Consider the following 18,728-nt stretch of genomic DNA (forward strand, 5'->3'; position numbering starts at 1 on the left):
CCTTTTTGGACTAAATTATTTATTACCTAAACTGGCTCCTAATGCTGGTGAAAAGGAGTTGTGCAAAAGTTTTAGTTAGAAGAAACAGTGACTTCACACCTTGTTCTCTGTCGTAAGGGGGGGGGGGGGGAAGCATTTGCTCTTTTTGGAGGTGGTTTTGCACAGACAAAATCATTCTAATTTATAATTCAATAAAATCAATGAAGGAGACCACAAAAGGTTTAGAGATGTGATACAGGTTGTCTTAAATGTCCCAGAAATACTAGATTTGATTGTCGGCGACTGGTGACATGTAATTGGGGTTGGGGAATGCCTCCACAAATACTAAGAAGACCTTAAAGAAGATGTTTGCCGTTTGGGATTTTTCCACCTGGCCTTAACCTCTTGCCTGCTCCAAAACTATGTCACAGTCTAGCCTCTGGAAACTAACTACCGTCCAATTAAAGTGTCTAAAAATATTTTAAAACAATTATATTTAGTAGATTAGTGAAGTTTAAGACCAAAGGGAAAAATTAAATATAATATTCATTTACAAAGTGAAATTAAATAATTTCACAGGAAGCACCATAGCTCTCGCCTGTGGATGCTCTGCTAGCTGTTTATAGGTTAATGCATAAATAGTTCCTCACACTGAGACTTACTCCAGGTGGTAAGTGTCAGTTTGTCCACATTCATTCCACTGTCCACTTTTCATCCTGTGTGATTAGCTGCATGACAATCAACACACTGAGAAATCACTTTTCTCTCCTTTTCCACTTGGTGTATTGGTCAGATTTTTTTTTTTTTTGTGGTGTTCAGGTCAAAAGAGCAAACCCATAGGGATAAAACCTTTGAATTTTATATCACCTGCAAGGCTGGTGTGTCTTAGCATCCACGTACCCGCAGGAGTCTCAAGCAATAACTGATTTGTAAATGGAACGTGAAGTAAGAATGCGACTTTAGAACAAGAATTGAAATAGAGTTTTTACCAGCAAACAGAACAATCAAGGAGTGAGGGACAAAGTTTATCAGTGACAAAAGTAAGAGTATGGATCAGCCTGCATGAGCCTGTCTGATATTAGTAATCTAATGTTGTTCTCGGTTTATTAAGAGAGATTCCGACACTTTTTCTGTTTTTCAGTGTGTTAGTAAATGGTCCTCTGGTGATTTTGCTTAATGAACTAACTTTCTTTTAAGAGCTTAATTTAAATTCTTTGGGATGATGTATAGAGAGAACGATGGTTACATTTTGTAACCCCAGTTTCAATGAGTTTGATGCTTTCACTCTGGCTGTAGGATAATGAACCAATCCCTACGTGCTCGTGCCAACTGTAGCAGTATAGTCCACGCCCCATGGTGAGTTGGCCAAAAGATGCTACTTTATCGCTCTCATGGTGCGCTCAATTATGTCCACAATCGCACTATAAGAGAGTGGCGACTGTAACCACTTCTTCTTTCTAACTGACCTTTTTCCTTCAGCCAGAAAGAAGTACTAGTGGGGCCCAAAAAGCCAGAGGGCTGCGCAACACACAGCTGGGAATTCACCGGCAGGCAGTGGGAGAGCAGATGAAAATGGGGGGTGGTGCCCAGCACTCGATGAGCTCACAGAGGGCCTGGAGACCGAGATAGAGAGACAAGACAAACTAACCGTCACCAGAGTGTGCACTCTGGGGGGCGGAAAGCACTGAACTGGAGAGTGAGGGAGGTGAAATGTCTCGAAAATAAAACCGGATGAAAGAGCAGGTGAAGGACCATGATGCCGCCAGGCAGATGTCTTCCACCGACACCCCTCTGAGCAGTGTCACAGAGGAAGCTATTCCCCTTGTGGAGTTTGCATGGATGCCATCTGGTGGCTGGGCCCCAGGGGATTGGTATTCTTGAAAAATGGCTTCACACAGCCAGTGGGAAAGGCGCTGAGCGGAAAGAGGAAGCCCGGCAGAGCCTTCCCTGTAGTGCACAAAAAGGCGTTCGGAACACCATATAGTGGACGTGCATTCCACATAGTAAAACAAAGCACACACCGTAAGCCGGCACAGTAGATGAGAGGAGGCATGCTCCTCAGAAGTGTGAGGAGTTGTGTAGAAACCTTCCAATGTTATGACTCTCGACCTAAAAGAACTGAATCTCCATGAATTGAGAGACACTCCGGGGAGATTGAAAGGGCAGAGAGGTCACTCACTCTCTTCATGGAGGTGAGGGCCAAGAGAGGCACCGTTTTCCACGACAGGAGCCTGAGGGGAACTTGGTCCAGTAACTAAAATGGGGAAGCCGGCAAGGCATGGAGGACAAACGAAAGATCCCAAGGAGGGGCCAGGGGTGCAAAAAAGGCCGCTGCTGCCTCACAGCCCTTAAGAAACCTTTCAGCAGGGTATGACTGAAAAAATAGACCTGTCTGCGAATTCCTCTAGGCATGAGCACTTCACAGTGCTATGCCGCCTACTTTCTATGCTGCCTACTTTCTATCCCTCAGCACTGATAAGGCTCCGTCCACGAGGGTCTGAAGAAAAGACAGAACTTTAGGAAGAGGGCATGAAGGGGCAGACAAGCCCCTCTCTGAGCACCAGATGATGAAAAATTAGTAATTTTCAATTCAATTGAACTTTATTTATATAGCGCCAATTCACAACAAAGTCATCTCAAGGCACTTGAGATGACTACACACTAAAGTCAAGACTATAAAGATGTATAAGAGAGCCTAACAATTCCCCCTTGAACAAGCCCTAGGCAACAGTGGAGAGGAAAACTCCCTTTAATGGAAGAAACCTCCAGCAGAACCAGGCTCAGGGTGGACGGCCATCTGCCTTGACCTGTTGGGGTGAGTGGAAAGTGACAAGAGAAAAGAAAGAGAGCAACAAAAAAATATCAGGCAGGTTGGTAAGACCTGCACACAGATTCAAAGCCCGGGTACACCTGCAGAGAAGGACAGGGAGAGAGAAGGAGAAAAATAACAATGGGAAAAAAACACACAGATTTAATGTCATACAGTAGTGACAATTGTGGAGTGAGAGGAGAGGAGAGGGGGAGAGGAGGAGGGGGGTACCCAACAGTCTAAGCCTATAGCAGTATAACTATAACTAAGTATGAGCTTTATCAAAGAGGAAGGTTTTGAGCCTAGAGTTAAAAGTAGAGAGGGTGTCTGCTTCCCAAATCTGAACTGGGAGCTGGTTCCACAGGAGAGAAGCTTCCTGGCTAAAGGCTCTTCCTGCCATTCTACTTTTGGAAATTCTGGGAACCACAGGTAGGCCTGCATTCTGAGTTTGATGTAGTCTACTGGGATGATATGGAACTATGAGGTCTATATATGATGGAGCCTGACCGTTCAAAGCTTTCTATGTAAGATATGTATATGCCACTTCCTTTCTAACTTTTGTGTTGCCTGTTTTAAGTTGTATGTTTGCAAACTATACCATGGAGATCGCCTCTTCTGGTTTATTGCCTTCTTTTTCAGAGGGGCAACACTATCAAGTATTGTACGTAGTGAGGCTGCAGAATTATCGACAAGACAATCTGTAGGTAAGGAAAAGGTCTAAGGTGTGACTAAAACAGTGAGTGGGTTTATTTACATTTTGGGAAAAAACTATTGAATCTAATGAATTAAATGCAGTGTTGAGGCAGTTACTGTCAGCATCTACGTGAACATTAAAGTCACCCACTATAATGAATTTATCTGAACTAAGCACTAAATTGGAGAGAACATCGTAAATTAATGGCCATTACTTACACATATACTTTTATCTATCTCCAATAAACTTGGGTGAAAAAGTTGTCATCCCCTTATTTTGAAATGGCAAATAAGGGGATCTAAACGTCACCCTAAACCAAACATAATAATAAGTCAGCTGGTACAAATATTCCTAACCTTCAAGAAACTGATCCATGAATGTACATATAGTTAAATTAATAACAATTACAAAAGTGCAAAAGTTTTCATTAAATAATAGAAAATAAATTTAATTTGCTGAAACATTTGCATAACTTAAATATTTTTTAATGTATTTATTTTGTTCCATAATGGGAAAAAGTGTTGGTTTTTTTTACATAAATCCTCAAAAGGCATTGTAGATAACTGCTCCAATATTATTCCAAAAATAAATGTAAAGTTCCACCTTTAAAACTGTAAATGTTTGAATTCTGTCCTGCATAAGTCCTCTAAAATCCTCATCTATTGTTTTATTGAATTTCCATTAAAAAAACAAAAAAACAAATCAAACTAGAATATTCCTTAAAATAATTGATTTTATATAAGTTGGGGTAAGATGCCTTCTCTCCTCATTCACTTTACTTTGATCTTTAGTAATAACCCCTTAATAGAGTAGCTTTAGATTTTGTCTTGGTTTTTAATTATTTCGTCTAAAAGTAAATTCATTGCATATGCATATATATTACATGTACACACACAAACACACAGTTTTTATACAGCTTACTTTACCTACCACACCCTCTGCATGTAACCCCTCTCGTTAGATTACTTCTATAGTAGCATTCCAATAACTCCACTATTCTCATCTCTTGTCTATGAATGTCGTGTTATTTTTCCTGTAACCCAGTTTTCATCAAGTTGCCCTGGTTGCCCAGCTCTTGTGGACCCAGGCGACATCCGAGCCAGTGTGACTTGTTTCTAACTCTCATGAGCAATGAGGTAGGCAGGCGGTATTAAGGGCCTTGCTTAAGGGCCCACACTGGACATTGACCACACCCTAACCAGGAATTGAACCTGCAACTTACCGTACCATAGAGTACCATACCGTACCATAGAGTAACGCCACATCAGTGGTGTTACTCCAAATACTACAGCTTAGAACAGCAAAATATTTATATATTTAATATATAAATATTAATTTAAAAACAGAACTTGGAGTGGTTTGGAACCATCTGGGAGATGTTTGAATAGCGTCCCCTGTCTCCATCAGCATCCAAGTCCAACATCAGTCACTGAACTATCTGAATCATAATGTAAAGTAGAAGCCCGTATCTATCAATGGGTCAGTGCACTGAAATTCTGTGAGCAACAAATACCAGTATATGAAAATTCTGACAAAGTACCGTATCCTGCAGGTCTTAGCTAAATAGTGTCTCTGGGTGTCCAGGTAGTTGCTCACCTGAACTGTCTAAACTTTATCTACTTCCTGTTCCAGTCTTGCTTTTGGCTCCAGTTCAGAACTCCTGACCGTTGGATTTGGTTTGGTTTAGTTGTTGTTAAATGGCTGTAAAGAGATGGTCACATGGTGTCATCCTTCCCAGTTACATAACGGACTTCCCTGACCACACTTTACAAATCCTCAAAGTACTAATAACAGTTCTGCAGTAAAATCCATAGTCTGTGTTTACTTTGTGTTACAGAAACTTTGTCTGAAGTTTGAAATGCAGCAAACACAGAAAGGCTGAAGGTATAAGCTTCTAATAACTTACCCAGATTTTCTACTTCAGTAAAAATATCATTAGAGTGTAGAAGTACTACCGGGAAACAAAGTACAAAAGTCCTAGCAGCAAGAATGTAGTGAACATATGGATTGTAACAATTATTTTTCAGCTGAACTTATTCATAAATATGTTGTGGAAAAGGAGAAAAACAAAAACTAAAGATATTTTGTCACAATCAATATTTAATAAAAAGCTTTGTATCACAGCAGTGCGCTCTTGGTGTATGACAACAGGCACAGTGATTGATCGAACAATGCACGTAGCTCTGTCCATCCAGCCTCAAGTCGGGAGGAGAGGCGCAGCAATGCTACCATGGCCAAAGCATCCTGTGACAACAACTGGAGATGGAGCTGAAAGACGAGAACAACAACACACCAGATGACCAATGGAAAGCTGGAAGGGAGGAAAACACACAAACAAAAATAAACTCTAATTGGCTGACCTTCAGGAAAAGTGCCAGGTAGGCATGAGCCAGGTCAAAATCTCGCCCACTGGACAACATACTGTCAATCATGTGAATAAAGGCAAGCAGGTGTGCATTGGTCCCGCTTCCTTCTGATGTCAGAGACCTAAACTCGATGGAAAGTGCAGACGGCCCACAATCCTTTAGGAGACGCAGCGGGTGCTCGACTACAGAGAGCGAAAGAGAGAGCCCGTTATGAAGTTTGTTTTATTTGTTATTTCATTTCTCAGGAAATGAAAGAGATTGAAAGAGATTTTATTGTGCAAACCACAGTGAGGATGGAACAGTTCAAAATCCACAATTCAGTTAGTTTTTGATAAAGCAGGAGGCAAAGCAGAAATTCAGGTTAAGAACATATGGACCAAAACAGTCAAAGTTTAATTAAAAGAAGGTTTTTCAATGTGACGGCCGCTACCTCTGCTACATCCTATAATTGTTTGGTAATGTTTTTACTCAGTTTAAGTTCTAAGTAAGTATTCAAAAGTAAATATTACATTTGATTTAAGTATAAGGTTAATTTGTTTGGCACACAGATTTAGACAATGTAGCATACACATTTGATTAATTTTGTATGGTCAATACTTAAAGTAGTTTAATTCAAGATGTATGAACTTAATTTCGCTTTGTCTTGAGTTAGCGTTCTGCTGGTCCGGGGGTGTTGGCCATCAAAACAAAAGGTTGGATTAAGGCCTTTTTTTAGCCTTAAATACTTTTTCTAGGTATAGACTGTACCAAGTGCCTCATTGGATGCAAGGAAGGAAAATTATGGGGAAAGTGTTTCTTTAGTTGTTATAGGTCATTCAAAAAAACTTTGTTATATCTTTTGTTATTACTTTCGTATATTTAAAAATCTGAGAATGTTAGTATACTTTCTCTTGTGTGTGTGTGTGTGTGTGTGTGTGTGTTTATAATTTGTTTAGGTATAGTATAGTACTACCCCTTGTGTGTAATTTGGTTTAACCAGCCAGTATATATGTGTGTCACTCAGTTTATGTCAGTTTTGTCTTTGTTCATGGTTAGAATTTGTGTTGTAGTTCAGTTTTATGATATTTTAAGTTTAGATATGTTTTGTTGACTTATTTTGTACATATTGCATTTTGGGTGAATAAAAAAACTTTTTAATATTTAATTCCTGTGTCCTATGTCTGCCTGCGTGGTCCCTGACACTAGATTAGTTGGAAAAAAAAAATTAAAAAAAACCACTGCTGTTTTTTAAACAAACATAAAATGAAGATGAACATTATAGATAAACCCCTTCAACATAAAGTGCAGCATAAACCAAAACACATTGTAAAATTACGGTGACAAAACAAAACTGCTCCTGGCTACATGTCGAAGTGTCCTTGGGGGTTCAAGACACTGAACCCTCAAGCTGCTCCCATTGGGTCAGGTGAGCACCTTGCATGGCAGCCACCTCCATTGGTGTGTGAATGTATGTGCAAATGGGTGAATGGGAATCAACATTGTAAAGCGCTTTGGATAAAAGCCCTATATAAGCAGTTCATTAGCTTCTCAAACTCAGTACTATCTGATCCACGTGTTCCTTTGCTGATGAAGATTAAAACTTCACAGGAATTTATAAAACGTGTAATTAACTTTATTTACATACAGGCCCAAAAACATTATAATGTAATGTTTAATCATTTCCTAACAAATTAAATTCTTGTTCCCCACGTTTTTAACCAGAAAACGTTTAAATGGTCTGCACTTATATAGCGCTTTTCTACCTATTGGCACTCAAAGCGCTTTACACTGCTTCTTATTTACCCATTCACACACACATTCATACACCAATGGGGGAGCTGCTATGCAGCTGGCCAACACTCACCGGGAGCAACTAAGTTGGGGTTCAGTGTCTTACTCAAGGACACTTCGACATGTGACCGGAGGAGCCGGAGCCAACAACTGTGAGATTGGTGGACAACCGCTCTACCTTCCTGCGCCACAGTCGTTAACATAATATATAATTTTATTTTCAAAACAACAATATTGCTCACTTGTAGCATGAAGACAAAATATAATTATCAGAATTCTGAGAAGCATTTAATGTGATAATGGTATTAATGTGATATAATTAAATCATCATCATCATCATTGATCGATTGAATTAATTGATTCTAGACTGTGCGAATCAAAATCAAATGGATTTAGAAGATCAGTAGCAACATCCAGCCCCACTTGTATTGTTTAAACTCAGGGACTGAATCTGGAACCACTGTGGTTATAGCCAATAGTTTTAAGTATTAAGACTGACAATATTAGTTTGTCCACAGAAAAATTAAATAAATGTGAAACAGATCTGGACTCACATGATCCGGACTCCAGAGCTGATAACAGAGCAGAACTGAACTCAGAGTTCTGAGACAACAACCCCCAGGTTAGCACCTTGGACTGAAACAGGAAGTTAGAAACAAACACTTGGCAGGTAGTTAAGAAAACGCACAAGAAGAAGCTTAGGACCTCAGGTTACCTGTGCTTCCTGTTCGGTTGTTGTGGGTGATGCAAATCGAGGCGTGAAACCAGGAGTTGTTGGCAGGAAGAACGGAGCTGCAGCTGGAGCAACAGGAGGCGCTACAGGTTTATTCCTCCTCTGCATAGAAAACAGTGACTTTATTATTTTCAGGTCGTTGGGACCAGGTCATACAAACACATGTAAAATGACTGAGATAAAAGTAGTTTTCTTATTGTCATTGTCATATTGTCATTTGTGTTAAAAAAAAATAAAATAAAAAAATCTTAGCTTAACAGTAACATCAGATTTGGTGTCTGATAAAACAAGAGATTAAAGACAGAGGGACAAAACTTCACTTTCTCAGTACTCAAGAACTTACCTACCGATCAATCCACTACAATTGCAATACTGCAGTAAGACAGTGAATACTGTGAATCCTGATAAAAACAAAGTATTTAATCACTGATGGACTCGTTCATAAAATGAAAGTACAAGTCTGGTCTAGATTTGTTCCAGATGAGCCTAATAGATAAAGTTTACTTTACAGGTTACTTCCTCTCTCTGCAGCTACAGTTAATAAAAACAGTTCATTCTCTTTGAGTCAGAGAAGAAATATTAGAGAACAAAGCTCTGAACAAAGTGTTTACATTTTTCTACTGTCCTCAGGGCTGTCAAATACATAAGAAAAGTATTTCCTTTCATCTGACTGAAGAGGGCAAACCTTCTCACCTTGATCTCATCCAGGTGCAGCAGACTTTTCCATCGAGACTCTGGCAGCAGGGACAGTGTCACCAGCTCCACCCCTAGCTGCTCAGCTGACTTGTATGCATCATCAGCCTCCTCTGATTTCACTTCCTGTTCATGCTCATCTGCTGTCACACCTGGCAATGTCTCCACAGCTGGCAGGTAGTCTGCAGGGAGAGGACGGAGACCCACGGGCCCACACAGACTCTTATTGGTCCTGAGGGAGGAAATGTGGACTGTGATTGGCTGGTACAGGAGATCAGTGAAGTCATCATTATATATTCCAAAACTGTACTGCTGTGCTGTAACTATAGTTTGCTCTGTGATTAGTTCGGACCAGAGATAAGTGCCCAGACTGTCGACATGAGCGGTTGCTAGGAAGTCTCCGGTTGGTGACAAGGACATGCTCACTGGCGCCATGGCAACTAGGAAACAGTCTACTAGGCTGAAAGAAAGAAGAAAACAAACAAACAATAAAACTCATATTTTGTGTTTAGAACCATCAGGAAACATTTCATACAAAATAAAAAATAAATAAATGTAGATTTAATAATAGTAATGTAAGATTATTATATGACTATTATAATTTAATAGTAATACAAGACTTAGTTCTGTTAAAGAGTCCATATGTGAAGATGAGCAGTTTGATTGTTAGAATTTAGAAATCGGAAATTAAATAGTCTAAAATTAATTAATACCAAATTAAAACACATGGAACTAAACTACTGAGTGCCTACAAAGAGATTGTTACTAAATCTCTTTGTTACTAAATATCATTAAAGATGAAATTTTCCAGAAACATCGGGTTCACAGCACTGAAATATTCTTAAGATAAAAATCCTTCAGTAATTAACTATAACACTAGAAGATAACGTTAATTTTACAGATGAGGGGTTATTAATAGAGTACTGAAACTAAGGCTGTGTGTATTCATTTATGCATAATGTACCAAGTTATGTCAGGGCTGAATGAACTTCATTGACAAGAAAACTGTCATAAAAGTCAACATCTTTTTGGTCTGGGATGGCTCAACAGAACTCTGATAAAATAGTTTCACTGATCTTTCACTGAAAGCATCCTTACATTTTCTTTTATCTCGTGGTTTGTCTCTCAGTGTTCATTAAACAGGATGGTTAAAGTCATCAGTAAAATCACTGCAACTGGCCTTTGAAGACAATGAAGTTATTTTTGAGTCATTAGTTCCTTTCTTACCATCCAGAGGGGAGATCCCAGGTACGGATGGTGCAGTCCATCGCACCAGTAATCAGCCAGCGGCCATCAGGGCTGAATGTCTGCAGAGAAACACTGCTGTTACTGCTGCAGCTAGCCTGTTAGCATCTTTATCTTTACTACTAAGGCTGCTGCACCATGGACAGCTGGGTAACTGCACTTGCTTTTGCCCAACCCACCATGTCGTTTATTTTCCCACGGTGACCTGAAAACTTCCTGACGACTCGTCTGGTCTCTATGTCCACAACCAGTAGGGTGAAGTCGTGTAGTGCTAATGCTAACATCCCGCTAACATTAACAAAAGAGAGGAAAATAGTTAGCTACCTGTATCACACTAGCTGTAAGCTACCTGTTTCTGTTTAACATCATGCTAGCTGTTAGCTACCTTTCTCTGTGTAGAATCATGCTAGCTGGTGTAGCATTTAGCTTCAGCTGTTCCTCCTGTTTCCTGGACTTGAAGCGCCAGAACTTGAGCAGCAAATCAGAACCGGTAGTGAGAGTCACCTGGTTCAGCGTATCCGTAGCAACACCTTGTATGGCGCTGCTGTGAGCTGCAGCAGAGGAGGTGGGGTTAGAGACAAACAGCCAAAGAACAGACAAGAGCATGTGAACTCACATGTTCTCACCTGTAAACTCACCTTTGTAATCGTCACCGTAACAACCCCGATGCAGGCCAGACTGTAGGTTGTAAACATCCACCCGCCCACACGATGAACCAATCAGGACAAAGTTACCACAGGAAGTGATGTCAACAGCCTGAGAACAAAGAGAAAGTCATTTTAACCTAATAGGAAGTTATAGGCTATAGGGAATTGGTTGAGTTGAGAAGCAGGTGTGCTGATGCTATTACTGTGGCAACAATATCCCTGCGGACAGAGGGTGGCTGCAGGTGGTGAGCTCCCATAGTGCACCTCTGGTAGTTCCATGTGGTCGCCGCCAGGCGACCACGATGACATGCGACAATGCCGTCCCAGTCTGACTGACGAGTAGCAGCTGTCAATCAAAGAAAGAAAATCAGCTACACTTTAAACATTTTCTCAATGGAGATCATTGAGGGGCAAATTTGTGAGAGAGCACCCACCAGAGGAGAACGCAATGATTGCAGGGAGACGCAGCTCCTCATACAACAGCCCCTTGTTCTTCTTATGCGCCTTCTTTTTGTTGATGGAACCTGGACAACACACAAATACAGAATCAAATTACAGCCAGACTTCATTCAAATAATCAGGAATTTACAGTGACTTGGCCTCTCAGATGTAGCACGGTAATCCACTGAGACAAAGACAATCACTGAAAGAAAACAGTTTTTCTTAAACAAACTTATAGGTTGTGAATTTCATCAGTCACACAAGACAACTGACTGGAATTTCTTTAGGACAGCAACTTTAAAAGGCACCCATTAGGTGCAGAACTATTTTTTATGTGCACATGCATTGGGTCTTATCTGTGATTAGTGACCCAGCCAGTGTGTTCTTTGTATGCTGGCTCGGTCACAAACCCTGGATTGAATGCTTTATTCCGACTTTGGCCAGAATATGTCACACTCTGAAGCATTCACACAGTCCTGCCTAGGGATGGGTATCTGTAGGAATTTAATAGTACTATTACTCTTACAGATACTCCTTTTTGATTTGGTATGTTTCTTGTACTCACAATGTCATGATTGACATTGCTTCATTTTCATATGTGTAGTATTTTTAAAATCCTTCAGGAGTGGGTTGGGTGATTGTTGGTACAACATGAAATGGGTAGATTTATAAATGAAATCCGACCATCTGAGCTCAGATCAGAGCATGCTGCAGTTTCACAGATTATAGATATAACAAATAAAATATGATGCATTATTACTCCAAAAATCCAGCTTTATGTTAAGACTCACTTTGCATACATGTTGAGAATGGGCAATTGTGGCCCAGGAAGGTAGAGCGGTTGTCCATCAATCTCACAGTTGATTCAAGTCACAGTGTCCTTCAGCAAGACACTGACCCCCTACTTAGTTGCTCCCGGTGAGCGTTGGCCAGTTTCATAGCAGGTCCCCATCGGTTTGTGTATATGTGCGTGATTGTGAGTGTGAATGGTGTAATAAGAAGCAGTGTAAAGTGCTTTGAGTGCCAATAGGTAAAAAAGCCCTACATAAGTGCAGAGCATTTACCATTTAAAATACAAAAGCACAACACACTTTATTTGTAAAATAATTATGACAACCATTTATGATTTTTCTTTCACTTCACAATTCTGTTCCACTTTGTGTTGGTCTAGCACATAAAATCACAATAAAATAAATTTACGTTTGTGTTTGTAATATGACAAAATGGAAAAAGGAAAAGTTCAAGGTGTATGAATACTTTTGCGATGCACTGTAGCCCCAGGGCTCGTTTAAAACTGGATTTAAGTACAACCTGTGCTTGGCTAAAGAAAAAAAACATGAATCAGATGTGAATCGAACATCTGTTATTTGGAAATTTTGTCAGGACCCTGATCAAGCAAATGCAGTGATTTTGTTCAATCACCTTAAACCAAAACACCACCTATATCAGGAGAATATGGTGGATGTCAGAGCAATCTGAACGGAAAACTTAAGGAAAAGTAAAAATCTTGAATATCCATGTTGTAGAAATCTTTCCAATTTCATTTAAAAGTGCCACTCAAACATGTGCAGTGATTGAGTTTTGATTCAGAGGAACACCTGTGGCAACATTCAGAATAAACTTTAAACAAAGCATAGTGAGCAATTTTCCAACGCGATTTGAGATTGGTAGGTCTTTCCAGCTAAAAGTGAAGTGAAGCTGGGGAAACTGGGGAAGCGACCAATCACAGCAGACTGGGTTTTTTTAAGACCACGTGTGTCAGTGAAGCTGCACGTACACAAACAGCCTAGTAGTAAACAATTGGTAGTTAGAATAAATGCACGAATGAGCATTTAATTGGCCGTAGGTCATTTCAGAATAATAAAAGCTCCTTCCCACTGGAATCATTTTCCTTTTTCCCTGAGATGTATCACCTTTTACCGCTGTGTCATATTTTCCCAGTTGCTTATATTTTGTTTCTAGTTTCATCTTTTGTTTGCTCTTACAAATATTCTGATGACAAATGGGGCTATCGTTTCCATAAAGTCACAAGATTGAAGGGATAAACTGACCGTGACCCAGGTTCTTGTTGAAACGCTCATGGACGGTGGAGAACGACTGTAGTGTCCCATCCTGACCTGTCAATTTTTACAAAAGGAAAATAAGTATCATATACTTATCAACATGTAAACAAACCTAAACATACATAAACATATTTAACATTTTATTACCACATTTAACTCCTAATTATATTAAAACAATCCTCTAATCTACAGTAGTAAATAAGTAACAATTCAATAAATAAACCTAAAATATTTCGATTACAATGTTGTTTTAATTTAATGTTCAATGTTCATTTAATTAAATGAAAAATGTTGTCATAAATTTCTACCTTGCAGATTTATAGTTGTCACATGAAATAATTTCACATTTAGAGAAAAAAAGAAAAACATGGGGATCTTAGTGGTCATGATCGTTTCATCCCAACAACTCTTTATTTTTTAATGCTTTATGCTCACATCCTTTATTAATGCTCACACCCTGGAGGATAAAACCGGATCCCCTGCCAAGTATCCCTTGGACTGAGGAAGCTATTTGATAAAGTACTGTAACCAAAAAGAAAGAAGTCCTACTGACATGACTCAAGCTCCAAATAACTACACCTAGATGACTGAGAACCTACTCTAATAAAAACTCAGTAACACAAAATATAGAGAACATCATAAAACTGATTGATTACCCAAACGAGAACATTAAATTTAATAAACGTTAAATGCAGATGAAGAAGTTGTTCAAATACCTGCACTGAGGATGTTTTTTCCATCGTTGCCATGGTGACGAATGGTGGTGGGCGGGGCACTATGACCCTGACGACTTCGCAGCAGCCTGGCTTCACCCCCCTCCTGGTCAAATATCCACACCTGAAAAAAAAAATAAATTAAAAATTATTTTCTTTTATGATCAACTTTTATTACTGTAACTTCTCTTCTTTGCATGGTACTTTTACCTTGATAGCATTGTCGGCTCCGTTGGTGATCAACAGCGGCTCTCCATGCAGGAATGTTGCTGAGGCAACAGCTGTGCTGTGAGCATGTCTCTGCTGAGCAACAAGCTGACGACGCACCAAATCCCAGAATGCAATGTGGCCCTGAGGACTGCTGGACGCCACGATGGGAGGGCCATCTGAGAGGCAAAGAGACACAATCTGTCTTAACCTCATTCCTGTAGGGAGTCTGGTCACAGGATCTCACCGATAAACATGGCATCTGTACCCGTTCCTCACCTGTTCTGAAAGCGAGCGAGCTGACAGGTCCCCAGTCTTGAGTGAAGATCATTAACGTCTCATCAATTCGGATATTGTGGATAATGATGCGGCCTGTTGCTGTCCCAACACCAACCACGTCCACAGCAGGACTCTGTCACATAAAGTTTTTTCAATTATTGTATTTCTTATTTTACATTAAATGTTAAATCCTTTCATTTTTTAAAATAAAACTACTTCATTACTTGTTTTACTATAAATTACAACCAATTCATGTTAACATTTAAAACTGAAACAATAACCAAAAAACAACTGTTTTTCATATTAAATATAAACTTGTGATATGAAATAAAAATGTCCAATAACAAACGTTATTACGGGGCGTAACAAACGCCACGTATGAGACAGACCTGCTGCAGAGCGGTGACTCCTGCTGACCAGCCGGAAAACGTAAACAACAGCTTACTGAAGATAAAACAAAGTTGTAATAAAATTAAAGCACAATCGGCTTGTGCAAAAGTTAAATATGTAAAAAAAAGGTGTGTTTGTTTCTTGGGTGGTTGAATGGGTGAAATGAGTGAAACTAATACAAATACGAAACAATAATGCATGTTTGTGATGCAACAGAAAGTTTCATCTACTGGGAAGTTTCCATTTTTCAATTTGTCCAAACAAACTATACTACATTAAACATGTTACTGCTTCTAACTGAAAAACGCCTTCAGATGACATCATCTGGAATTTTAAAATGTAAGAAACATTACCATTTAACATTTTAAAGCCAATAATTGTTTTTTTTGAAAAACATGTTCTATTTTTTATAAAAACTCTTTTCATGCTTTTGTTAATTTCTTTGTATTGTATCTTGCCTGTTTTGTTTTTATATTTTGTTCTTTCACACTGAATGAGAAAGCCGATTAGACACCTTTTTTATTTCTTAAATGTACATTTTTACACCGTTTGATTTATTTGATTTAGCTTCCGGACATCTCACCAAAATCTCACAGGTGAATCCATCTGCATATTGTTTATTTTAAATAGAAACTCACCTGGTCTTAATGTTCCACAGCTGTAGTGCACCCTGGGAGCTGCCCAGCAGCACCTTGTTCAGATATGTACTCGGGTGCATCATGGCCGACACGTCGAAGGTGTTTGGATCAAACTGCAACCGTAAGTACACATCTGGCGAAGACAAAGTGCAAAGCTTATTTGGTAACAGAACAAGAAAAACAGTATCTCAAACTCCGCCCCTCCTGCTGACCTCCTCCCTGCACGTCCCAAACGATGACATCACCTCCGCTGTCCGCAGAGATCAGCTGCTCACCCAGTGGAAGCAGCACACGTACTTCCTGTCTGTGACCGTGGTAATGCATAATCACCTTTTTGGAGAGCAGATGTAACAAACTAATTAAAATGTTTGCATTTTAAAAATTCAGTTTTAATCTACTGAAAAATATTTTACATTAAAATGAATGTTTTTTGTTTGGTATTGTTTTCCCACTTTAAAAAAAAATTAAGGAATTTAAAAAAATGGTGGTCAAAGTAAAAAGTAGTTTTTAAAATAAAACCCAAAATCTTTTCGCTTTCTATGTTTATTTTTTTAGTTCATTGTTGTATTCAAATGTAAATCTTATTTTAACAACAGAATAATTTTAAAAGTCAAATTTTACCAACTTTTTTTAATTTAAAGATTAAAAACATTATAATGAATATAAAACTGAAAACAAAACAAAAACCTCTTTGTTCCTGGCGAAGGCACTGATGACTTGCCCAGAGGCAGCGAACACCAACATTCTGTCAGCCGCCAAACACGTGATGTCATCGGACAGGGTGTTACCTAGGTAACCACATTACATCACAACACGGTAGCTAATCAGGGAGCAGGACTCAGTTTTAAAATTAAAATAAATACTCACTGACAGCGACGATTCCCAACCTGTTCACCTAAAAGCAATCAACAAATTAATAAGTACATTAATCAAAGCCTTGGAGCTCCACAGTTTAAATGGTAAAAGTTTAAATAGTTAAACCATAATTTGTCAAAGTTAAAGATTCACAACACAGAAGGGTTTAAGTGGCTGTTCTTTACAATGTGGCTCAGTTGGTAAGGCAATTGACCATGGACCACAGGGTCAGTGGTTCAATCCCCACTCCTGGCTACAAGTCGAAGTACCTTGGGCACTGAACCCCAAGTTGCTCCCGGTGGGTCAGGTGAGCACCTTGCATGGCAGCCACCGCCATCGGTGTGTGAGTGTGTGGGAATGGGAAGCAACATTGTAAAGCTTTGGATAAAAGCGCTATATAAGCATTTAAAAACAATCTTTGATCACGGCTATGACAGGATAAGAGATGCACATTATTGATACATTGTTGGTAATAGGTGGTCAAGAAAAAATAGTCACCGATGGCCATTTAAAGTCACTAGCAAAAGTATCCAGTTACCATGGTTTTTTTGACAGCTCTTTCCACCACATGGTCAATGTGTGTTACATTGACCCCTAACATCACTTTGGTTTTATGACTTGTTATAATGAGGACTAGCTGCCTTGAGTGGTACATGCATCTCCAGCACAACACAAAGTAGTTGGGAAAGAGCACAACAGACAATAGGTAGACAAATAAAACTATATACTTCGCATGTAAGAACACTGTAGCCTCCCTTTCCTCCATCAAGGTTTTGATGGACCCTGTGGAGAATCAGTATCTGCCAGTAACGGACTAAAGTCGATAGATGTGGCATCTTAAAATCCATCTTTAGATTTCATGACAGATTTGGAGGAATCAAGGCTACATTTTAAGCAACGACGAAATCCTCCCATTATCTACACAGAGTTTATTGTGTGATCGTCAGTTCTCCTTCCCCTCGGTGATCTACAGCTCCTCTCTGGTTTCAGTATTTGCAGATACCAGTAGCAGCGTGTTTTCAGTGTGTACGGGAGCCGTAAGAGGAAAAATATGTTAGTAAAAACTTCATATCTAGCGTCTCTAAACGACTGTGTGAATAACTTGTAACGTTTACTCACGTTGTACGTGTGGAAGCATTTACCGACAGCCGTTACCAGGTAAAACTCCCGGTGCTTCTTGTGGTACCGAATGACGTGCGGCACGTGGTTGGAATAAAGTCCCAAAACCCGGAACCCCGAGAACAAGAAGCTGCCACCCGACATGTCCGATAAATCCTCAGGATTATATCAGACAAAACCAGAAAAATAACGAAAAAACGGGCAGAGTGAAGACACAAAGATCCACAGAGCTCAAACACATGGAGGAGCCTTGAAAAACAGCGGCCGGTCAGAAACTAAATACAGCACAAATGTTCCCCCTATGAAGACTTCTTCTTCGTCTTCTTATTGTACTTTTTCTTATTTAATGGCGGGTGGCATCTAACGTAAAGGTGCATTACCGCCACCTACTATGCTGGAGTGTGGACCAGAGTAACATCTCCTTAAGAACAAGAACAAGACAAAAACATAACACAAAAAACATAGATTCTATTTATTAATCCTCATTCTCTCAAGAAGTCTACTAAATTATTATAATTCCCTGGTTGATCAAGGGGTTCTGGTTCTGCTTGAGATTTCTTCCGTTAAAGGGAGTTTTTCCTCTCAACTGTTTCCTAGGGCTTGATCAAGGGGGGATTGTTGAGTTCTCCCTATACATCTTTATAGTGCTGACTTTCTGTAAAATGGTTTGAAATGACTTTTTTGTGAAATGGCGCTATATATATAAAGATGAATTGTACTCTAAGACTTTTCTTCTTCTGGGCTTTAATTAAACTTTTATGAACAAATTAAAATCTATCAGATAGATAAGATTTAAACCAACCTAGTGCCTTTATTCCCAATTTCATGTTCCAGTCTCTGTAATAAAATGTTGTGATGAATGGTATCGAAGGCAGCACCAAGATCTAACAGAACAAGTATAGAGACTAGTCTATTATCTGAAGCCAAGAGAAGATCGTTGGTGACTTTTTGCTGTTTCTGTACTATGATGAACTCTAAATCCTGACTGAAAGTCTTCATACAAATTATTCCTGTAAAGGTGGTCACATATTTTTTTTGCAACTACTTTTTCAAGGATTTTAGACATAAAGGGGAGGTTGGATATTAG

At 39.3% G+C, this 18,728-nt stretch overlaps 1 protein-coding gene across 2 annotated transcripts; it reads right to left on the minus strand.

Annotated features, from left to right (window-relative positions):
* Positions 1-5,562: 5,562 nt before the first annotated feature.
* Positions 5,563-17,961, minus strand: wdr36 (WD repeat domain 36). 2 transcript variants are annotated; one of them, XM_067485177.1, is made up of 22 exons: positions 17,642-17,961; positions 16,535-16,562; positions 16,355-16,455; positions 15,880-15,997; positions 15,668-15,800; positions 15,029-15,083; positions 14,640-14,772; positions 14,364-14,539; positions 14,157-14,277; positions 13,429-13,494; positions 11,371-11,460; positions 11,140-11,282; positions 10,928-11,045; positions 10,675-10,840; positions 10,469-10,577; positions 10,272-10,351; positions 9,397-9,504; positions 9,045-9,276; positions 8,334-8,453; positions 8,173-8,254; positions 5,843-6,030; positions 5,563-5,750 (listed from the first exon to the last, which is right to left on the minus strand). In XM_067485177.1, exons 1-22 carry the CDS (start codon positions 17,783-17,785, stop codon positions 5,601-5,603), a joined length of 2,661 nt encoding a protein of 886 aa, XP_067341278.1. In that variant the 5' UTR covers positions 17,786-17,961; the 3' UTR covers positions 5,563-5,600. The 2 variants fall into 2 exon arrangements, with proteins under 2 accessions (XP_067341278.1, XP_067341279.1); XM_067485178.1 differs by lacking the exon at positions 17,642-17,961 and adding an exon at positions 17,251-17,616.
* Positions 17,962-18,728: the final 767 nt, after the last annotated feature.

The sequence above is a fragment of the Channa argus genome, chromosome 18 (assembly GCF_033026475.1).
Source record: "Channa argus isolate prfri chromosome 18, Channa argus male v1.0, whole genome shotgun sequence".
NCBI lineage: Eukaryota > Metazoa > Chordata > Actinopteri > Anabantiformes > Channidae > Channa > Channa argus.

Coding starts and splice junctions, on each gene's coding strand:
- wdr36 (XM_067485177.1), bottom strand. CDS start 17,785: ATGTCGGGTGGCAGCTTCTTGTTCTCGGGGTTCCGGGTTTTGGGACTT. Junction 16,456..16,534: donor GTTGGGAATCGTCGCTGTCA/GTGAGTATTTAT, acceptor GTGGTTACCTAG/GTAACACCCTGTCCGATGAC. Junction 5,751..5,842: donor ACCTGGCACTTTTCCTGAAG/GTCAGCCAATTA, acceptor CTCGTCTTTCAG/CTCCATCTCCAGTTGTTGTC.